The sequence below is a fragment of the Mus pahari genome, chromosome 4, assembly GCF_900095145.1.
Source record: "Mus pahari chromosome 4, PAHARI_EIJ_v1.1, whole genome shotgun sequence".
Classification (NCBI taxonomy): Eukaryota; Metazoa; Chordata; class Mammalia; order Rodentia; family Muridae; genus Mus; species Mus pahari.
Window position 1 is genome coordinate 27622100 of NC_034593.1, and position 24591 is coordinate 27646690.

Here is a 24591-nt window from a genome sequence, read left to right on the forward strand (position 1 = left end):
CAAGTTGGCTGAGACATCTCGCCAGCTCCCATAGTTACTCTACATGATTAAAATGCTACTAACTCTGAAAATATATTACTCCTCTGTGTATGGATTTTATTGTATCTTGATTTTTAATACACCTAATTGTTAAAAAATTAAAAATATCACAAAACTTAAAAATATCACATACCAAAAGTATCCAGAACTAAATTCTATACAACTCCATGAACTTCTATCCAGCTAGAATAGACATTTGGAATGGAAGCTGTGAGGTTTCACATTAAATTCTATATTTTCATATTTTATGCACATATCTACCACAAACCCTTCAAAAATCCATGACAGAGTTAGAATTAGAGAAACTTTTCATTATGCACACACACACACACACACACACACACACACACACACACACACACACACAATGCATGTGCGTCCATGGCCTGCATTCAGTTCTTCATTATCCCCTTATTCTTACCTTTCTTGTTCTCCTTTGTGCTATTCTGTACCCACCTGCCAGTTGTTTACAAAAATGCATGCGCTATTTGCTAGGTTTTGCTTATGAAAGAGAACATGCAGGGTTTTTGTCTTTCTCGGAATGCATGACCTCACTTAGTATTATATAATTACATGTCAGTAGTGCCAGTGAGATGAATGGCATGCAGTGTGATTCACGGCATGTCAGGAGAGTCCCTTGGAAGGCATTGTGGTTCAATGACAATAGCTCTTGATTTGTGAACCAACTCTAAGTGCGAACCCTGAAAGGGTTCCTGGAGAGCAGTTCTGCACAGCTGGTCTCATTTTAACCACAAGCAACCCCACAGTGCGACAGCAACTCTCAGGTCTGTTCCTTCCCCAGTGCTGCTCACATATAAGGTGGGGCTGGGTCACTACCATCCTGTACAGGAGAGACAAATGTTTCTATTCTCTGCACACTAATAGCAATAGTGAGACACCAGAATGTTGCATATTGGCTATAAATATACAAATAATAAATGTGTCCTGGGAGCTAATGTTAAAAGCTATAGAGATATCTATTTAGAAAAAATTTAAAAAGTTCTGTCTAGTGTTATTCATGCTTTCCTAATCTCTATAGAACTGCAATGAACTGCACCCAACTAAAATGTTCAGAATGAGAATAAATTTGTGAATGGCATACTATTTTGTCCTTTTTAGTTGAGCCTGGAGCATCTATACAGAGTGTATCTTGTGACATGTTCCTTGAGATTAATTTTGCTGAAATCTGCTATCTTGAATGCATACACAAATGAAAGAGAAGACTGAAGTGTTACAGGGAGAGTTCTGGGAAGAGCATCAGGAAAGGGATGGAGACTCTGAAGCACCGTAGGCACTACCTGTGAAAATGTCCCAGGACACAGATCTAGGATAAGTTTGGCAGAAAGCAGGAGACACTCTGGGCAGGGCAGCTGTTGGACACCTGCATGCCCCCTTTCTTTAAGAGCCTCAACAAGAGACTTGTTGGTAGAGATTTGCAATGAGTGGTCACAGGGGCGAAAAAATGACAAGCTGGTGATGCAAGGTCATGCCCTGAATTCATCAAACCTAATCAGAACCAGACACTCTCCTTTTCCTTCACGGCTTAAACTGCTTCAGCAGGAATTTAGAACAGACCCAAAAGAAATCTGTTCTGATTGAAATGATTGCAAGACAAAGAGATGGGTCACCAGGCTGGTTTTGGAGTGTTCTTTCCTTGAATGCTAAAAATAGAGTTGTTACTCAAGGATTGCCTAAATCACAAACTCTTAGACCGTCACGGTGGGAGATAGCCTGAGAGGTGACTGGAAAGGGATTTCCAGATTTCACTTGGAGATGGTTTCAGAATTCTAGATTCTACCTGAATAGGACCAATTAAATCATGAACTTGGGTGTGGGTCTAGGCATCAGGTGCATGGTGTTTAGTTTTGTCAACCTGATTGGATCTGGGTTTGTGAGGATATTTTCAAGAAGGATTAGCTCAGGTGTGGGGAGACTCTTCCTTAGGGCCAGCTGTACTTCCTGGTAGCAGACCATACCTGAAGCTAGGAGAAATGAGGGACCACAGCATACATCTCCTGAGCCTTATCTAATACACGGGGCTATTTTAGTAGGTAAGCAATTCTCCAAACCCGGAGTAATTAAAATAGCATAGTTTAGATACAAAAAACCAGACACACAGGCCAATGGAGCAGAGCAGAGAGTCTAGGAGTGATCCCAGGCACCCCCAGCCAGTTGACTGTTAATAAAGGTGCTAAGAGTATGTACAGAGAATGGAGTCTTCAATAAATGGTGGTTGGAAAATTGGATATCCCACAAGGAAGAGTGAAGTTAAGCCCTGGTGTTTTGATAGTGACAAAAAGCAACTTCACCATTAAAGAGCCAAATGAAAACACCTGAAAGTGTGAAAATGTACTAATAAAATGCTATATATATATATATATATATATATATATATATATATATATATATGCACTCTCAAAAGTAGAGACCCAAGTCTTGGCCAATAAGTACACAAAAAATGCTTAATGTAACTAATCAAAGTCACAGTATAATGCTTCACACCAGTAAGAACGGTTTTTATCAAAAAGACCACAGATGGCAAGCACTAGAAAGAAGGCAGAGGAAAGGGAACCACTACATAGTAGAAGCAAAATGTCAAAGAACTCAGAGATAGAGGACCAATAACACACAATTTTACTCACAAACAGAATCTATAAGAGCTGATCTCAGAGAAGCAGAGATGGTTACCAGAAGCAGTCTACAGTAGTGGGAGGAGAGGGAGTGGAAAAGAAAAACTGGCCCCTGAGAGGGTCATTATGGTAAGGTGGAAGCAAAGAGCTTGGATGCCCTATCACATAGTAGGGTGACTATACGCCATGGATGGACTGAGTAATAAACACACAAATACATTTAACCCATAAATAGTACACAGTTGTAATGCATTGAAGTACATCACTCCATAGATTTATTTATTCATCTTTATTTCATGTGTATAGTTACTTTGCCTACATGTATACATGTGTACCACAGTCATGCCTGATAGAAGATGGAAGTGGGCATCAGATTCCCTGGAAATGAAGTTAATAATGGTTTTAAGCCACTATGTGGGTACTAGGAACTGGGGTCAGCAACTGCTCTTAAACATTGAGTCATCTCTCCAGCCCTAGTTAACATGAATGTAATGTAAAGGAGAATCTAGCAACACACTTAGTCATCACTAACACATTGTCTTCCTTTCTCAAAGAGCCTCATGCAGCCCAGGATGACCTCAAACTCATCATGGAGCTGAGGGTGGCCTTGAATTCCTGATGCTTTTGTCTCTACTTCCCAAGTCCTGGTGTTACACCACGACTGCAATTATTAATGCATTCTCTATAGACAATTAAAAATGATTAGAATAGCCAAGGAAAAATAATACTCATTTTCAATGTCTCGGAATCAAGTTATGAATTAATTTACAGTTTTTGTCAAAGGTAGGCTTGGTCCTGGTGTGGTGCAGCAGGATCTCTGAAAGTACAAGGGCTGGCTGTGCAGACTCTGTTCAGATCCAGCACCATGACTCTGCTTTTGTTCTGTCCTTGTTGGATGGACACACAGCGTGAGGCCCCATCTCCTCTGACAGTCACATTTATTTTGGGAACCCTGTGGGTTAAGGATGGGCTACATGCCCTCTTACTGAGCAATGAGGCAGAGCCCTGCATGAAAGGCCAGCCCGTGGGGTGTGACTAAGAGCAAAAGCATAGCCATGAGGGAATGTCTCTGGCTAGAGGAGGCTAGCTGGAGGAGCAGCCTCTTCTAAGGTGCTCTGGGTTCTGGCACAGGGACTCTAACTTAATAGATGCAAGGAACCTGGGACCCTCTCTGCTGTCATGTCTTATCTACCAGGCTGTGTTGGACTTTACTGCTGCTCAAAACAAACAACCTGGCCTGCCTCAGCAATTACATTTTTTGGTGAATCTTTGTTAACTGCATGTGTTACTGAAATAACTGGACCTAAAATATCACCAGTTTCATCTTCCTAGACTCAAGTCATTTGGTCTCAACCACAAATTGGTAATGTTTATAATTGACTATATATGCTTAATTTACTTTCTATCCAATGTAGTTCTTTTACTTAGATGGGCAGAATTTATGCTAGCCTTGCCTAATGATATCTATCTGTACAGTTTCCACTTGAAAGCTCTGGGTGTATTTTTCCAGGTTATATTTAAATAAATGCACAGTTATTAAAATAAAATGTTAATTTATTTTCCTCTTAATTGGATAAACCAAGTTAACTCAAAACCTAATTTAATTTACTTGAGGCCCCATGTGGTACAGATGAAATTACAGCCAATACCATGACCTGTTAAAAATTTAAAAAATTTCCCCATGCATATTATTATTGTGCTTTTTGTATTTCTTCATTTTAACCTGTGATTCCCAGGTGCAGAGCTGGCAACACAATGTGTGTGTGTGTGTGTGTGTGTGCATGTGCGCACACGCACGCATACGCATCTTGTCAGTTCCTTTAAGGACAGAGCCATCTCCATTCTAGGGCCTCAGGGTAAGTCTGTCTTTCCATATTCATCTTGCTGTATGCTTACTTGTTTAGTAAATATTTGCAGGTGAGCTCATGTCTGGAATGCAGAGTCTGGCTCACAGACTTGAAGTTTAGGAAATATTCCAGACTGCAGTTTGGTCTGTGGTTAGTTTAGGAGACCAATCTCTGGAACACTGAGCTTTGGTTAGGATGGTGTAAGGTAAAGACTTCTTTATGGAAGAGTTCTACAGACGATATAGTAGTCCCTGAGCAGCATACCACAAAAGCTGTTGTGCCATCAAAACTGCTGCAGGCCCCTCCTTCCTGCCCCAGCCTACTTTTGCTGTAAAAGGTTCCACAGGAGCTGTCCAAAATGGCAGCTCCTTTCAAAATGGTGACACCAGGACATCTCCTCAGGCTGCAGCCATCACAGGAGCGGAAGGAGTTGTCCATGGTGGCACCTAAGTGGGATCGGATCCACAGGAGCTGTCCACGGTGGTGACACGTTTCCTGTACGAGGCCTACTGGCCTCATGAGGAGCTGTCCACGGTGGAGACACCTCCTTTCCTGCCTCAGCCTACAGGAGCTGTCCACTGTGGCAGCTCCTCCTCTCCAGCCCTTCCTCACTCCCCTCAGCGACCCCACAGAGGTGGCATCTCAGCAAAAGTAGCTGCGGTCAGGAAAGACTTCCTATCCTAACCCATGGGTTAGATGCAGGGAAAAGGGAATGAAAAAAATCCCCACCAATCCCAGAGCTTCTCACAAACCCCACCAATCCCTGAGCAGGAAACCCACCAATCTCTGAACAGAAAACCCCACCAATCCCTGAGTGCCCCCGCCCCAATCTCAGGATTTGAAATCTCACCAATCCTCACTCTGGAAATCTCTGCCCTGAGAAGCTCCAATTCCTCAGAAATTCTCTATAAGCACTGCCCCTTTATCCAATTCCCTTGTAACCATGCCCAGGAGCAGAGGATTGTCATCCCTGGATTCATCCCTCCACACCCTGGACCCTCCAATAAATCTCTTTCATGAGATTTCCTGCTCATGAAGAAAAGAAGAATGAAGAGAGGAGAAGAATAGAACAAGAGAAGGATCAGGCCTGAGCTCCTCAGTGATTCCTTCTCTTGGGAGCTGCAATGCCCCCTCTCAGAGCTGTGTGGTTCCTGCCCCCCAGCCCCCACCCCATGACTCAGGATGCCCTTCCATTGGGACACTGTCCCACCTCAGAGATATAAGGTTCCTGAGCTCCTGTGTCTCAGGATGTCCTTCCATTGGGACATTGTCCCACCTCAGAGCTGTAAGGTTCCTGGGCCTGAGCCTCAGGGTGGTTTCCCATGGGACACCTTCTCCCCTCAGAGCTCTATGACTTCTGGGCTACAGTCCCAGGATACCCTCCCATCTGAAAAGAAACACTGAGAGTCATCAGGGGCAGTGGGAAAATGCGGGACTGTGGGATGTGCCTATTGTGAGAGTTAGAGCAAGGCCAGACTATCTCTCTTATCTTTTTAGGCAAACACTCACCGATAAATTCAATGATATTTGTATATGTCCATGCAGGTCACGAGCTCCTTTTTCTCATTTCAGTTTGTTTTAGAAATCAAAACTTGTGTGAAACAGAAGGAAATCTCATCAGCATGAGAGCCAAGGAGCTTTGACCATCCCCCTATGACCTCACTCCTCATCTTTATGAGCTCTGACCTGACACGGGCTACAGGACACACTAACATTATGAGCTAAGTGTTAAGAACTCTGTCTCTTAAATAGTTAAGTGCCAGAGGGTGCCTTCATATGTCTTCGGAAGGTCTTTCCTGGATATTGACTCTTAAGTCTGAAGGATTTAAGGAGTGTTTAATCCACTAATCCCTTCCAACTGCTTTACAGAGGTAATGCGCACAGAGGAAGCAATGTGAGAGGTGCTGCAGGCAGTCTCCTTGGGAGGAGGGACCAGAGTCAGCAGATTCTCACACACTCCTGTACTAATAAAAGCCATTTGGGAATGCTCTCCATTTCTGTTCATCCATCTATGGTTTCAGAGGCCCCTGAGTACACACACAGCAAGTCGCTTCCAGTAAAAATAAATTTTTAGGGAAGCATTTTTATGCTTATGCTATTGAAGCTGGGTCTAGCTGCTATGTTTTGAATACAGCCTCTCCAAATCAAACCTAGAAAGAGAAAAGTTCACATTCCTTGTGCTCATTCTCTCTCTCTCTCTGCATGTGTGCAGGTACATGTGTGAACATGCAGGTGTGTGTGTGTGTGTGTGTGTGAGTGAGTGTGTGTGTGTGTGAGTGTGTGTGTGTGTGTGTGTGTGTGTGTGTGTAAGAACAGCATTAGGTGTCATTCTTCAGGATGTGTATGTATATACACATCTGTTGTTAATACAGGTTATCTCATAGGTAGGTTAGCTGGCTGGCCAGTGAGTCTGGATTTAGAATTATGTTTCTACTCTCTAGCACTGGCATTAGAAGTCTCTGTCCCAACATGTGTATTAGAACTCAGGTCTTTGTGGTGGCATCCTTCCTGATATCACCCCATGGAAGAACTAGGTTTGAACACACACACACATACATTTAGGTGTTGGAGGCACAAACACTCATTCTAGGGCAGCCATAAGAGATTGCCAGTTAGTTTTAACTCTTTCACTATCAATTTATTCTGGCACTACTTGCAATTCTGTGTAAGCTATAGACTGGAGCATTAACAGGAAACCTGAAGTGGAGTTATACTGAAGACATGTCCTTTGTGACAGAAAAGAACAGCAAAAAAAGTGAGTTCCCGACCCAGATCCAGATGATGGGACAAACATCAAGCTGCCACACACATGTCTGTACTCACTGTCTTGGGAATCAACCAAGTCAAGTGGAAAACAGGTTAGAAATGAGGGGATAGCTTGAAAAGTCTCAATCCAGAAAGGATGAACACATCACTTCTGTGCTATGTGTGGCCTTCCAAGCTTGCAGTACTGCAATGTGTTGTTGATGGACAACAAAGAAATATATTAGGCTAGGCTAGGAACTTCACGAAGCTGAGTGATGCCATTGATGGTTGCTGTTTCTGGTATCACTCACCCCCCACACCCACCTCCCCATACTTGGGAATTCCAGGCAACAAGGCTTTACCACATCAAGCCATTTCTGAGGGTCAGGAATTTGGGAGTAGCTGCCTGGAAGGTTCTGGTTCAAAATGTCTCATGAATTTGGGATTGAGCTTTTAGCTGAGGCCACAATCTTTCAAAGCTCCTAAGGTCTGGGAATCTACTCACGGGGCCTGTCTCCAAGGCATGGGGAGGAGCCTCAGCTCCTCTGACTGTTAGTAGAGAGTTTTAGCTTCTCATCTTACGGCTAATGTTGCGGAATGGTAGCTGGGATTTCCCACAGGGCCGTTGTTTGAGAGCAAGTAGGGAGGTGGTCATGGTACACTCTATAAAGTGAGCTGCAAGGTCATGTCCACAGTTCCTATCTCTTTGTAAGTGAGTCATCACATCCAGGCCACACTAAAGAGGAACTAAGTGCCACATTTGAAGATTGAGTGGACATTCTAAACAGCCACAAGTAACATCTAAGTGATTCTAAAAGAGAAGGTGATTGTGGAGCCAGAGGAGCTCAGGGTCTAGAATGTCAATGTGGTAGAATGTATTGAACTCATTAGCCAAATGGGTTTTGAACGTCACTTGGTGCCCCTGCCTCTGATTGCAGCACCCTTTCCTTTGCTTGTAAATCATTTTCTCTCATTCATGTACTTTATTTTTCCTTTTCAAAACCCATTCACAAAAATATCTCCTGAGGGTAAAAATGGATCTGCGACAACATGTTTGAAATGTCCAGAAAACACATAGTAGGAACATTTGAGCTCAATGGAACATGGCCTAATTCCAGGAGTAAAACTTTCATCTTCTGTCACTCAGAGTTCTGAATCTATCATAAGCTCCCTAGACAAGAGGTGCTTGTGACACCAGAACCAGTTTGTTTACATTATTTGCCAGGAAAACATCATCTGTGTGCCTCTTGTCTTTCTAGTTTTGGACCAGCACCAAGAGCAGAGGTCACAGGATAAGCCACCCTTGACTGTGTCTGACCCATATGGAACTGTGATTCCTCACTCTGTTTCTCCCTGAGGGCAGTGATGGTCCTGCTCACTTACCTGGTGCTTTTGCCTACACTTAAACATTTTTGGTGGATTTGGTTCTACCCCGGATTTATTCTGAAAGTGGAAGAGGCACCTAACCAGCTAAGCACAATGGCAGATGTTGCCCATCTCTCTTCCTGACTGCCAGTGGTGACGAAGGAGATATTTTTGTTTCATGGCTGAGGAGTGCTGACGTCCCAGGTGACCTTCCCTTTCCTCCGCGGATACAGAGTGGCTCTCTCCAGGGACCTCTGCTCCTAGGAGGCCGCTTCAGGCCTTCCAGAGCCCCAGGGACACTTTCTCTGCACCTCTTCCTGTGCCTCTCTTTGCATCTGTCCTAGGTACCAACTACAGTTGACAGCAGTGATGAGGATGTCTGTGGATAAATCCAGAAAGAAGCATGGCCTGCCTCTTTCTTTCACAAGGGGGACATGCTTAGTCGTTTTAAAGTCCAGAAGAAAAAATGCCAGCTGTTTGTTTGAAAATTGTGAAGTGAGTTTGCGTTTTTTCTTTTTTCTTCAATAGAATGCAAGAGATGGAGGAAAAACATCTCCCCCATGAGGAGCACTGCCAGAAGGAATAGTTCAAGGTGACCTCGAACAATGCCAGTCTTTGAATATTAATAGGCTTCTAGGTCATTTACATATGCAATAAATGTGTGTCTGTGTTCAGGTGTGTTTTTGTTTTTCTGGTGACAGGACATTTTATCTTAAAAAATGAGCTAAATCACAGGCTTTTAAGGTTTAGTACAAATAGAAGTGACTGTATACAACATGAGTATCAAATATACTAGTGCAACTTCATGGTGGAATTGGTTGGCAAGTCCTGGTTAGTTAAGTAGATTACCTAGACTGAGGTGGAGAAAATCACAATTCGTTGTGGTTCTTACATTGCCATGTGTCTTGTAAGAATGCTGTCAAAATGAAGTTACTCTTACAATAGAAGGTTATATGACATGCTACATACACCAGGAAAGAGACAGTGATGTATTACCCATGTGGCGATCAACACCCAAACAGCCATCCACTTAGCATATGCTAAGGACCAGGAATTTTTTTCTAGAAGGTATTGGGATACCATGCTCTAGTTTACTTTCTGTTGCTGTAATAACCAAAATGACTAAAACAACTCAGGAAGGGTTTCTCTCATCTTATGTTACTAAGTTACCAGTCCATCATTGAGGGAAGCCAAGGCAGGAACTCAAGGTAGAAGCCTGAAGCAGAGACTGAGGAGTAGGGCTGGTTGCTGCTGGTGTACTCTCTGGCTCACACTCAGCCTTATACTTCACAGATTCACTTGCCTAGGGAGGGCACTGCCCACAGCGGGCTAGGCCCTCTCATGATAGACATGGCCATAGGCCAATCTGATGTGGACAATTCTTCAGCTGAGGTTCCCTCTTCCAAGGACTCTAGGTTGTATTAAGTTAACCATGAAAACTCCATAAGTCTGAATATAAGTCAACGAAGAAGCACGGGACATATTTATATTTCACATAGACAGAAGAAGACAAAGCTTCTTCTCTTATGGAAGCCATATGTTGAGGGACAAGATATATAGCAGACAAAATGTACATGGGCAGACTCAATGATGATCGAAGGAAGAAAATCCTGGTAATGTTAATGGGGTCCATGTGGGGCCAGCCACTTCAGCTACAGTGTGAGTGACAAGAATGACCCCATTGCATGAGGACCTGGGAGAAGAATGCTCCCAGAGGAAATAGAAAGTAGAAGTATGGATAATGAAGTGGGTGTGTTAGAGCTCAGAGATGGGACTGAAGGGCAGAAGATAGGCAGGCATGAGGAGGTGAAGGACCAGGTGGAGAGCGACCAGGGGGAGAAGGACCAGATTCATTTTATTGTTTCATTATGTGTATGCGTGTGTGTCCGTGTGGGAGTTATGTTTAAGCAAGGGCAGGTGCTTATGATGTCAGGGGACCTCCCTGGAGCTGGAGTTACAGGCAGTGGTGAGCTACTTGATGCAGGTGCTGGGAATTGAACTTGGGTCCTCTGTAAGGGTGGTACATGTTCTTACCCGCTGAGCCACATCTTCTAGCCACCTTTACCTGGATCTTACTGGTATTTAGAATGGCCTTTCAAGGAATAATCAGCAGTGCCCAGTTTTCTTTTTATTTATTTTTCTGCATCTTTTATTTTTTTTGACAATTTCATACCCACGTATGTGACCATATTCACATCTCTCATTACCATCTTTAGACTCTCCCACAAGTAGCCTTTCTCTCTTGAGACTGGGTCTTATGTCATACCTTGAAGGTGACCTTGAGTTCCTGAATCTCCACCTCCGAGTGCATCAGTTATGAGCATGTGCCATCACATTTGGTTTATACAGTACCGGAAATAGAACTCAGGGCCTCCTGAATCTAAGGCAGGCATTCTACCCACTGATATCTTCAACTTTAAAGAATCTTACATTCTGGGACCAGTGACATGGCTCAATGGATAAAGGCACTTGCCGCCAAACGTGATGACCTGAGGTCCGTCCCGGGAACCAACATGATAGAAGGAGAGAAACAAACAACTCCCGCAAGCTGTCTTCTGCCCTTCACATATGCATGTGCGTGCATGCATACTAAATAAAAACGTAATTAAGAATCTCACATCTCACTGTAAGATTCCCTCTGATTAGCAATATGACAGGCTAGAGAAAAATGCAGACAAGGCAATAGAATAAAATAATTTTCCTCCGAATGTAGCCATCAAAGAACTACTGTGAACGTTTGGTCACACGAGCATTCATATGCTTAAGTCACACCTGAGGTGACAATTTTAGGAGCTGGAGAGCCTAAAAAGGCACAAGGTTGTATGCAGACAATGTAGCGAAGACTCAGAATTTAGGTACGACTCTAAGAGTTATGGGCAGTGGAAGGCCCATGATGCATAAAGTTTTATAGGCAGGATTTATCATCAGCGTACTCCCATTTTTTTTCTTTTATGACTAATCATACTATTGGCACGCCCTATCTCCCTCGATCCTCGAAGTTTTTCAGCACCAGTATGAAGAAGGTTGCTCCATTTTCTGATTAGTGGGGAATCCCATCCCTACCATTCTTTTCATTTTTAGGTATGAGCTTCTTGGGTTTGGAGATAGAAGAAACCCAAGCTCGCATCTTGCAGAAGACATGAAACTCTAGCAAAAGTGGAGTAAGGGGTAGATCCAGGCTGGTTCTCTGCTCTCTGCTCTTGTTAGTGGTTAAGGCTGGTCGTTTGTCTTTAATCCTTAGTTTAGCAGCCAGTACTTACAGGAAGCCAGTAATGTATGCTTAATCAATATCTACTGAAATAACATTCAGACTCTGATCTGAGGCTGGGAAGAACCACAGAAGTGTGGATACCTAGGTCTAGATGGTTAGGGAAGCATTGGGATAACAATCAGGCCCAGGAAGACACAGCTTGGTGGGGTGAGATGGGTGTTGTTGAGAGACGGATGCAAGTGAGGAAAGTCAGCAGCAGAGGAAATTTTCTTCATGTGCTATTTTTAGCATAATAAAGAGCATGTTGATAATTAGTAGCTTTCAAGGTGGAAATGGGTTTTCTTGAAAAGATGGAGGTTGCCCCTAATTACATATGTCCTGGTAGAAACAGGAGTAATTTATCAAGAGTTTTAAAAAAGTTTGCTTCTTAGGATAGCTCTATCCTAGGAGATTATGACCCCCAACTCAGCTTCAGCTCAATGAATATATACACACATACACACACACACACACACACACACACACACACACACACACACACACACACACACGCCTTAGCACATTTTCGTTGTCAATCAATTCCACCATGAACTCTTTTGGATTTAAATTCATTATCTCTCTCATTATAAATGGGACCAAAAGCTAATGTCTTTCCTAACCCAAGATTCTATGCATCTGAATAGCAGTCTTAGAGCTACTGCTGTGTGTTACGCACAGTAGGGGCTCAGTAGATATATTTAAATTAGCTCTTAAAACTGAAAAACTTACATTTAAGATCATTTAAGCTACAGGCTCCATGCCTTTGTGAGATCTGATTGAACTCAGCTGGTCTCGACTAACTACATCAGGGGCTCCTAGTCAGAACACTAAAATATTCATTAATTTTTTTTTCTTTTTCTTTAAATTAGAGAAGTTGAAAATTAAAGAGGGATTTGAACAGTTTTGGCGTGGGGAGATAAAAGTGTGCTCTTACTGGGTTTCTGAATGCTGTGAATCATGGCTGAGATGATTTCCCAGAACAGACCCCGGTAACATTAAATTGCAAATAGGATTTTCCCACACCCTGAGTATAGAGTTCCTGGAAGACCACCCCTAATATAATCATTTCATCTGAATTCTAGGCGGGAGACAGCTGCATAAGTGAGGCAGTATCTGAGAACACCTGTAGTTTTCAAGATTGAAATCACTAATAGCAACAGAGCTACTAACAGGATCATGCTTGAGTCTGTGGAAGGAGCTCCGTTCTCCAACAACAGTCTAAGGAAGCTTTGATGAGCACTGTGAATCTGCGAGCCACCCTGACAGCCCTGCCAGGAGGGAAAGGGATGAAAGAACCTGCAAGAGCTGCTTTTCATCTGTTTCTTCTTTCTTCTGGCATCCCTTCTCTCTCCCGCCTCTTTCCCCTAAGAGACTAACTAGTTAGACAAAAACAGTATGTGGATACATGGCACTAAAAACTAATGGTGCCGGTTAAGATGGCTTATCCACCGGACAAATACATGGGACCCAGGCTGCTCTCTGGGTGCCTGCTGATCCAGGCCTCAGACTCACATGGCCAACTAATCACGGGACCAGGAGAAGAGCGGACACTTCCTGTCACCCTGGTTGGGAATCAAAGGCTCTCTGGCCACACTGTCCTCTGAACAACGATCCTCATGTTTTCCCTCCTGCCTGCGCTTCTGCTTTATGTGCCTCTCTCTGTAGTTTGGGGGTTTTGAATGTCACTCTCAGAAACTTGAAACAGAGAATTTTGTTTTAAAGAGTTACCTCTACTGCCGCTTTTGCCCTTTCAAACTCCTCTTCCAAGGAATGGTTCCTGGAGAGCAGGGCACTTCCCCAGCGATGCTCTTTGGTCAGCCGAGCCTGAAATAAACCAAACAGGTGATGTATTATTGGCATCAGATGACACAAAAATAGAAGTAGTTTTCATTTTCCCATGTCACTTCCCTAGCATTCCAAAGGATTGAATGTGTATGTGCACACCCAGGTGAGTGTGTGTTTGTGTGTGTGTGTGTGTGTGTGTGTGTGTGTGTAGGACATAGGTCACGTGTGATGCTGTTCCTTAGGTATCCATTCTAGTGGCTGAGACAGGATCTCTTACAGGGATCCGGAGTTCTCTTACCAGCCTACTCTTTCTGGCCAGTGATCTCTAAGGATGCTTCTGTCTTCTTGTCCCCTGTGCTGGGCTTACAAGTGTGCACAGCCATGCCTGACTTTCAACATGAGTGCTGGAGACTGAACTCAGCAAGCACTGGGCCATCTCCCTCGTGCCTTGAGAAGGATTTTCAAAGTATTTTTAAGCACGATGTCATCCGGTCTAGGATGGTGTCAAATGTGTGTGTGTCTCCATACAGGTTCTTGTGCAGCAGTCTCCAAACCATTTTGGAACTCCAGTTTCAAATGTTGTCCTCTAGAAGAAATTACTTTCCAGAAAGCACTGAGAAGAAATCCAGTACTTCTTATGAAAGGCAAGCTGGAGTTTCTACCATGTCTACTTGGCCCTGTATTAAGTGTTCTAGGGCAGCCATAACATGTATTTTTCACAAACTGGATGTTTTAACACAGAAGGAATCTAGACTTTCAATGTCCTGGAGGTTAGAAGTTCATGGCCATAGCAGTGACAGGCTTGGTCTCTCCACAGCCTCTGGGGTGGGATTAAGGTCTGCTCCATGCCCCTTCTACTAAGCAGGGACACCAGGTGAGCTGTGGTCACCCACACACTACTTTGCCTCTTTTAGTTCCCCATTTCTGTTTGACTTTTAAAAGGTACCTGCCATTGCAATCTGGGCTTTTCAAGACATCCCAGGCAAGTTCCCGTCTCTGCATATCACCTGTCTAGCCCTGTCTTCCCTGTGCATGTGACAGTCACGGGTTCTAGGGCTATGATAATCTATCTGTTATGATGACTTCATTCACTATTACTTTCATATGACACTCTTGGGGCCCAAAATATTTTATTAGTAAGAATATACAAATACAGAGACCAGAAGTTAAGAGAGCACAATGTTCTTAGAGAAAACTTGAGCTGGATTCCCAGCATCCCCCATCAGGCAGTTCAAAACAGCCTGGAAGTCTCACTCCAGGGGGAATCCACACCTCTGACATCTGCCACCACCTGTACTCACGTGTGCACATACAGGCATGCAGACAAGCACAATACACATAATTAGAAATAAATGAACAAATGCAATTTCAAAATATAACAACACAGGTGATAGACACTAGGTGGCTGGGACCTTGTTGCCCAGGAGAGAGGTTAACTCAGGAGGACACTTGCTGTTCATAGAAGGCTAAGCAGCCTTGTGTGTGACTTGGCGAACTGTCTGCTGTTTATTTCCTAAGCAGCAGCCGGGGCTCTGATCTGCTCAGGACTGACTGTCTTGCTTCTGAAGTCCCTCATCTTTCTGCTGGCCCCTCCATGGACAAGTTAACGAAACAAACAAAATGCAGATGCATGCAAGAAATGAACAACGGGGCTTCTTCCCCAAATTTATTATTTATATACTAGCAAGGAAGCTGAAGTCTTGGGGGTTGGAAGAATAACAGTTGTTAAAATGTCTACATCACACAAAGAAGTCTAGGTTCAAGGCAACTACTGAAAGCCCAATGGTAATCCACATGTAAATATTTTTAAAACACTAAATTGTGCGGTATGAGAAAAGACCATGTCCTATTTTGCTTTTGGTTGTTGTGCTAAAACACTGGCCAAAAGCAAGTTGGGGAGGGAAGGGTTAATTACATCTTACAGGTTAGAGTTCACCATCAAGGGAAGCCAGGGCAGGAACTCAAAGCAAGAACTTGGAGGAGGGAACTGAAATGGAGGCCATGGGGGAACACTCTTTTCTGGCGTACATAGTTTGCTTTCTCATACAACCCAGGACCACTCTCCAAGGATGGCACCACCCATATCAATGGGCAGGGTCCTCCACATCAATCACTAATCTAGACAATGGTCCATGTGCTTGCCTACAAGCCAATCAGATGAAGGCAACTCCTCAGTTGTGGTCTTCTCAGATGACCAACTTTGGAAACATAAGGAATGCCAATGAGTGACCAGTCCCATTGAAATAAGCCAAAGACCATGGGAAGGTATTTCCTGGAAGGACAAACAAAAATTACCAACAGGCTTATGATAAGTAGTCTCCTCAACTAAGCAGAGAGAAAAAGAAAAATGAAAACCACAGTCGGCATTGCCTCGCGTGGGTTAGGCTGTTGCCAGGAAGACTAAAAGAATGTTGGAGAAGATGAAAGGAAAAGTAGATTCTTACACAGCATCGGTGGGAATGAGATTCATGTTATTGTGAAAACAGTACAGAGCGCCCTCAGAAAGTCAAAACTAAACCTATGGGATGATGCCAAGGAAAGGAGAACATAATGCCAAGCAAACTTTGCACTCATTACCATTTCAGTGTGGCATCGGGCAGACGGGATGAGAGAGGCTGTCTATCAGCTGGTGGCTTAACATGCATGCACTGTGGAACTCAGAAGTTTTCAACAAGAAGGAAGTGTCACTTGTGACTTGCAGGAGATGGAAGCCATTACAGGATGTGTAATAAGCCAGCACAGAATGCCAGGCAGGTATCAGATTCACTAAACCAGCTGACCTCTCAGATGGATGGAGGATGGTGGTAGCTACAACTGGGGCTGCAGGAAGCGGCGGCACACTGTTGGTCAAAGGTTCCAAAGCTTTATCCAGGAATCTAAGGTAGAACCTGGTGCCTCTCGTTAACAGTGTGCTGTGCCCTTGCGAAGCACTGCAGGGATTTTAGGCTTCTTTCTGGAAACCCCCAAGGATGTGAGTGCGTGTGGATACAGGAATCAGACTGAGCCCACTTGCTGTGCATACATATTTCAAAACATTATATTATATGTGATAAACATAAACTTTCATTTGTCAAATAAGACACAATGATAAAGGGATACATTTGGTATTGGGTACAAGGGTACATTATGTGTAGTGCATGGCCCAGAAGTGGCTTTAGAATCCAAAAAAGCACCAAGACTGTTGTCTGAGACAGTGTTTTATCAGTAGGCACTCTGCACTGGTGAAACAGAACCCGTTTTGCTGGGAAGTTTGACCTAACAGGATTCTATTAGCATCCTCGGCCTCTCTCTTCATTAATGTTTCAGGACCCAGCTGCGATATGAATCACAAGCTGCAAAGGGCACCTCATATCAGCATTCCAGGCTTACAGGTCACCTCCTCTTTCCCACTTAACACAGCAAGCCCAGAGAGAGTCTTACTGTGCAAATGACATTTTATTCCGATGGTACAATTACTATTTAGGGATACTCTATTTCTCACACCATTTGAAAGGCTTTAGGTTATTACTAAGATAAGTGTTATCTAACTTACCATTTTTAATGTTTTTGGCTCAAGGAAGCAGAAGTTAAATGTTATGGAATATAAATAGCAGTTGATATGCAGTCAAAAATTTTGATACTTTTCCATTCTTTAATGCTGTGCTGAAACATGCTGGTTAAGAACTGAGCACAGGGGCCCAAGAGATGGTGCAGTGGCTTAGAGCACTTGTTCTTTCAGAAGACCTGCGTTCAATTTCCAGCATACACCTGATGGCTCACAATGACCTGTAACTCCAGATCTAGGGCATCCAATGCCCTCTTCTGACGGTCCTTGGTACTAGGCAAACAGGTGACACACATACATACGCACAGGCAAAACACTCATACATGTAAAATTAAAAAAAAAAAGAGTAACAGACAGAACTGAGCACATATAGATGATAAATCAGCCGTCCTTAAAACCCAGACATCAAGCATATCTAATTTTATCAGAGGAAAAAACCTGTGATGTGGAAAAATATAGCAGGGCTTGTGGGCTGTTGATATGGCTTGGCACTTTGATACAAGACCTGGTAAACAGAACAATTATACCTGTCAGGTTGAGTGGCAGCCATCGTAAAATCCTAGCTCATATACCAGTCATCCTCAAACATGAGTGAGCACTGAAATACCCCCAGAGTCTTTTAAAACTCACGTGACAGCCCCGACCCCAGGGTCTCTGATTCGGTAAGTCTGGTGAGGAGCCTCACATCTGCCTCTCCACAAATCCTCAGGTACTCCTGAGAGATGCCGGCCCAGTACCCCAAAGGAAGATCCTGGATCTGCATGTGTATTATGCATAAGGGGATAGATCTCAAGTTCACAAGCATGGACTAAGTATGCATGGCATTTACTGTCAGCTTGTCACAGCCTGGAATCAGCTGTTGTCTTAGTTACTCTTCTTTTTCTGTCTTATAAAACACCCTGACCAAAAATAACTGGAGGAGGAAGGAGTCTTACTTCATACTAAAACTCCTGCCACTGATGGAAGTCAGGTCAGGAACTCAAAGCAGGGTCGTGGACGCAGGAGCTGAAGCAGAAGCCAAGGAGGAGTGCTGCTTACTGTCTTGCTCCCCTGTGACCACTGAGCTTGCTTTCTTATACAAGTTAAAACCACCTGCCCAAGGGTGGCACAACCCACAGTGGGCTGCCTGCTCCCATGCCAATCTATAATGAAGAAATTGCCCTACAGATTTGCCTATAGGTAATATGATCCAGCATTTCCTCAACTGAGGTTTCATAGATAACTCTAGCTTATGTCAAGTTGAAAAGAGAGAGAGAGAGAGAGAGAGAGAGAGAGAGAGAGAGAGAGAGAGATCCAAGCAGGACACTTTGGAAGGAGAGTCTAACTGAGGAATTATCTATATCAGGTTGGCTTGTGGGCTTGTCTCTGGGGGATTTATTTTGATTATGCTAAATGATATAGAAAGTCTCAGCCAATTACAATACCATTCATTGCCTAAGTAGGGGTCTCAGAACAGCAGGAGAAGAGAAAGCTAGCTGTGTGTAAGCTTAAGAAAGGATGCATTCATTCCATCCCTTCTGGTCCCGTCTGTGGATACACTGTGACTAGCTGCACCATTTCCCTTAAGGCTGGACCCAAACTGGGAACTGTAAGTCAAATGAACCTTTTTCCATGAAGTTGCTTGTTGTGGGGTATTTTATCACAGCAGCAGAAATAAAATTAGAACACTGTTAAAACAAAGACTGAAAGTACTCGTCGTGCTCACTTTAGAAAAAGAACAATTCAATGACTGCTCGACCTTGGATGTTTTGTGACCCGATTGTTAAGGCAGTCTCTGAAGTCAGGCTGCTGAAGGCCAATTCCCAGTTTATTGACACCCAGACACCTTGAGCAAAGTATTGAATTTCCAGAGTCTTCTATGCAGAGTCTATATTAACTCACAGAGTCCCTGTAAGAATTATTGAGCAATATTATTCACATAAGTACGAATACTTACTACATAGCAAATGTTCTGCCAAACCTGACTTCTGTGACCACTTGGTTAATGCTTTCAATATACGTTTTGTGTTTACTGCACATTCCTGTGGTAGTTGATGCAGACAGTTTAGACTCTCAGACTGTTTAAATACGAGTCTCACTGAAATGATCAAGGATTTTTTTTCTTTTTATTCTTTGCCAACAGGCATTTGTCATGCGGGGTGCACACACAAAAGCTATCCCTCTTGTGCAAAGGAAAATTCCTTTCTCTAGAATGTGGTAGCACATGACCACTGTATCCATTCTGCTATAAAAACCTGGGCTGAACACCAGGAAAAGATTGATGTTGAAAAGAGGTGGCCAGCATATTCTCAGACACACTGAGAAACTACTCCTGAAACCACTTAAAAAATGAGCCAGAATGAAAGTATGCATGGTTTGGTCGTAATTGTTAACTAGGTCCTCCTTCTGTTGTTAAATCTGTGTTTCCCCCCTCGTTAGGGTCTCTTATTTATTCATGTGACAAGAACTTCCTACTGTTCTTATTTCTTATGTTGAAAATGATTTCTCAGTTTCCCCTTCAGTTCCTTGCTCTTCTCTGGCATCGTTGCATCCTTCTCTTCTCCCCCAGGTTCACCCCCTTCCCACCCTGTTGACAGCTCCTTGTAAGTGGCATGGAAAGGAAAGAGATTATACACTCCTGATAGGCAGAATGGTGAGCATTTACAGAGCATAGGGTTGGATTGTTTTCCTGAGACAAAAGAGTCCCAATACTTCTTTGAGTTCATGCCTATTTTATCAGTGCGTATTCATTGTACGAAAGAATGGGCTTCATCATGACATTCTCATTTATACGTGTGCATTGTGTAAAATTTAAATACATTTATGTTAGTTATAAGTGGAGTGTATGTGTGTGTGTGTGTGTGTGTGTGTGTGTGTGTGTGAGTCCAGTGCGTATGGTGCTCAGAGGCGTACAGCTGGAGTTACAGGCGGTTGTGAGCTTCTCAACATGGGTGCTGGTACCAAGTTTTCATCTTTTCCAAGAGCACTGTACACTTGCACTGTGGAGTCATCTTTCCTGTGCCTGGATCATTTGATTTTGTTCACTCTCCAGCTCCTTGATCCTGTTTTCACCTCCCCCACGCCACTACCCTCCGTTACCTTCCCAAAGAGCTCCCCTTCTTTCAAACCTTCATTCTAGATTCTTTAGTCTAGCTTCTGCACAAGAGGGAAGAAAATATGAGTGTCTTTCAGGCTTATTTCACTTGACACAATGACTCCAATTCTTTTGATTTTCCTGCAGATGACAGATTATCACTTTTCTTAGTGGTTTATGTACCACATCTTCATTACTTGTCTGCTGATGGATATCCAGGTGGTTCTGTAACTTGGCTTCAATAAGATAGGTGTGCAGAATCTCTGTGGTAAGCCAACTTGGATTCCTCTAAGTGTATCTTGCAACCTATCCTGTGCATTTTGCTTACTCACTTACGATTGTAAGGACATTAGATTCCCAAACATATTTATTGAACTGACATGGAAGTCAGCAGTTTTTCTAAAAGTAAGGATCTATGATAAATTCAGGAAGAGAGTGAATTGTACATAGAATAAATTGTATAAAAATTCTAGTTGTTTTATGAAGTTTCTATAAGAGAGTAACAGACATTCTTGAGCATTACCTAACTCATATTCATTCAACAGAATTAAATAATAATTGGGATTTGCAATAATAAAAGTAACAATAGCTTCTGAGTTCTCTCAGGTGAACAACACAGGATGGCTGACATCAAGGGATGTTCTGTGCTTAAGAACAAGGGCTTCACAAATTTTAATGGATTTTTACGGAGTTAGATGTGCAACTCTTAGAAGAAACAGCTTTTATTTGTTAATGCAAAGTAGAGGTAATATAAAAACCTAAGGTCACAGTGGCCATTTCACACAGTGCATGAGAAACACTGAAGGGCAGTGATTAACTGTGAGAAAGCTCAGCTCTGCTGGAATGGATCATCTGTGAGTTGCATAACGGCGGTCTGCATCTGGAGTACCTGCTCATGTTGGAGAATCTGAGCCTGTCTTCGTCTTGGAGCTTCCAGAGTGCAAACGTGGAAGGAAATGCCTGGATCACGTCTGCAGAAGAAGCTGTATTCTCTCCCTTTGCCTCAGCCGGTGTCATATTACCCAGATGGCTCAGCTGGTGACATATGACCCAGATGGGAAAACTGAATTTCACCGCCTTTCCTTTTGTGTTTTCTTCAGCTGTTCAAACTATTTTTTTAAAGTATTTTTTCCAGGTTGTATGATCTCTTTAAACAGTTCAGTTTGTGGAATGAGCATTATATAGTTTGGGTTAAGTGTCAAGAGCCCTTGTCCTTAAGTACACAGTGATTACAGAACTCACTGTAATTCCTCACTTCTCTAAGTTTTGTGTTCAAGACACCACTTGATATTACACCAAACTTTTTCTTCTCCCCATCTTGAAAAGAAAATGGGAAAATGTAAGTTTTCATATTATCTGTTCCTGTTTTCTTTGTGATTCTGAAATATGATTTTAAAATGAGGTTTGTAAATAGCTCCATTTCTGTTGAGTCACTGCTTGGGATAATTTATATTGGACTGAGGGAGAGGAAACCATTGTCCTGCTTTCCTGTGAGCCATCTGAGTGAGTGTGGGGCAGGCTCGGGTGAGTCAGAATGGCTTGTCTGAATGATTTGTAAGCTAGTCTTTAGAAGAAATTTTGTTCTATATTTGTTACAATTCCACTGTATCTACACGAAGAGGCCATACAGTGATAAATAGTGTGTCTAATAGTACACACTATTTCTGTGTGTGTGCATGTGCAAGTGTGTGCATGTGCAAGTGCAGGCTAGAGGTCATTGTCAAGTGTCTTGCTTTCATTACTCCTCATGCCCCCTCCACCTTGCTCTTTGAGACAAGGTCTCTCATTTGGCCGGCTACTTGTCAATTAGGCAAGGCTGACCAACCAGGGAGCGTTAGGGATTCTCCTGCTTCTGCCTCCTCTAAGCAAGGATTGCTGAGCATATGCCATCATGCCATTATTTTACGGGGAACTAGTGTTCTCATGCTTAGAAAACGAGTGTTCCTATGAGCCACCTCCCAGCCTGCTCTTCTTGCTTTCATTACACACCTGTCTGTTTTCTTCCAGGTTTGTTTCAAAGACTGTGTTTCGGGAACAACATTAAGCCTGCATTTCACGAACATTTTCTTACTTAGCTATGGACTGGAACGAAAACTAGAAGAGTATGATTTTTTTTTTTTAAAGGCAAGTCTTGATAAGTAAACATACAATGTTTCAAAAAGTAACAGAAGAGGTAACTCCGTACAGCTGGTTCACCCTCTCAGCAGACACTCTTGAGAGTCACCTGGGCAGAGAGCTCTCAAGGTGAATTGGAAGGGGTATTTTGAAAGACAACACGAGGGAGCTCAGAAACAATGTTCCAAGTGTATCATGTTTGCATAGGGTAAGCAGGACAATGTGGTGGGATGGAATTAACAGACCAGCAGGAGACTAGTAGTCATTGGGATAATAAGATAAATGCATTGTGGGTTTCTATGGCAATGGGGGGGGTGCCCAGCTGTTCCTCTGGCCCAGCTTGTTGTAGAATGGCCCACCTGTGCCAAGTCTCTCCCCGCTTCAAAACAAATAAATGCTTTGTCTCTGCATCTCACGGTTCCAGAGATGGCAGTGGATGAAACATGAAACAGCACCAATGACTTGAGCTGAGCAGAGCTCGCTCATGCTCTCGGGGACACTGTTTTTCTAACGGCTGCTGTCATTTTTTCTATTAAGAAGACACATTTAAAGTGAGCTATTAAAAACAATGAATTTATGAAATTCTTAGGCAAATGGATGTATCTGGAGGATATCATCCTGAGTGAGGTAACCCAGTCACAAAAGAACTCACTTGATATGCACTCACTGATAAGTGGATATTAGCCCAGAAACCTAGAATACCCAAGATACAATCTCCAAAACACAAGAAAATCAAGAAGAAGGAAGACCAACNTNTGGATACTTCATTCCTCCCCAAAATAGGGAATAAAATACCCATGAAAGAAGTGGCAGAGACAAAGTTTGGAGCTAAGACAAAAGGATGGACAACCCAGAGACTGCCCCACCCGGGGATCCATCCCATAATCAGCCACCAAACGTAGACACTATTGCATATGCCAGCAAGAACTTGCTGAAAGGACACTGATAGAGCTATCTCTTGTGAGGTTATGCCAGTGCATGGCAAATATAGAAGTGGATGCCCACAGCCATCTATAGGATAGAACACAGAGACCCCAATGGAGGAGCTAGAGAAATTACCCAAGGAACTGAAGGGGTCTGCAACCCTATAGGTGGAACAACAATATGAATTAATCAGTACCTCCAGAGCTCGTGTCTCTAGCTGCATATATAGCAGAAGATAGCCTAGTCAGCCATCATTGGGAAGAGGGGCCCCTTGGTCTTGCAAACTTTATATGTCCCATACAGGGGAACGCCAGGGCCAAGAAGTGGGAGTGAGTGGGCAGGGGAGCAGGGTGGGGTGAGGGTATAGGGGTCATTTGGGATAGCATTTGAAATGTAAATAAAGAAAATATCTAATAAAAAAATAAAAGTATTATAAAACGTGTGCTGAAATACAGAAAAAAAGAAAATATCTAAAAAAATATTTTAAAAAACGAATGAAATGGAAAAAAAAGTGAGCACTAAAAATTCGTTTTTTTTCACGCTACATTTGCAATTCACTAAAGTCAGGCGATGTATTCAGAAAGTGAGTGGACTGGATGTCCAGCTGTGGTCTGGGGACAGCCATGTCCTTGCTCCTGAGGGTGATGAATGTGTAGGGGAAGTTCCAAGAGCCCAATCATCATTGGCTGTCTGGGTTCTTCCCACTGTCACTCTCTGGTTGTGAGGTCCACAAACATCTTTCCATTTCACCGATTCCCTGTCTGGACAATAGAGCCATGAGGAGCTTACCCTGTTCTGCCTTTTCTCGGGACCAGATCTGCTCGAGTTTATATTAGAAACTCTCATACTCAACAATAATACCCACTGTAGGAGTGCCTGTGGGGCCCGAAGAGGGCAGAAGAGGGAGTCGAACCCCTATTACTGGCTGCTGTGAGCTGTTCAACATGCATGCTGGAGCCAGACTTAGGTCCTCTGTGTGTCCTTCCTGCTGGGTCAGTGCCCCAGCCTTAATAATTCCCCTATCTCACGTCACATCTCTATATCCCCTGTGGCTCACAACATGTGCGGTGGCAAATTCTAGAACATTTCTTCTGCTCATTTCTTTCCATATTTAGTCTCAGTGCAGTTGGATTATAGAAGGCAAGAATATGCACATATAGTTCTTGGGAGATATTTTTGGTTGAAGGGCAAGGCCTTAAAATATGTCCCAGGGATAGAAAGTTAGAGATTGCCATTTCAGAACAGTGGGAGGGGTAAGTGCTGACAGTGAAGCC

The 24591-nt window shown here is 43.2% G+C and overlaps 1 protein-coding gene across 17 annotated transcripts in view; it reads right to left on the reverse strand.

Moving 5' to 3' along the window:
- Pex5l (peroxisomal biogenesis factor 5 like) overlaps nt 1-24591 on the reverse strand; it is a 203677-nt gene that overhangs the window by 32248 nt on the left and 146838 nt on the right. For all 17 annotated transcript variants that reach the window (XM_021197178.2, XM_021197175.2, XM_021197176.2 and 14 more), the window contains one exon: nt 13605-13700. In XM_021197178.2, the coding sequence (XP_021052837.1) occupies nt 13605-13700 (96 nt within the window). The remainder of the gene's footprint in view (nt 1-13604; nt 13701-24591) is intronic.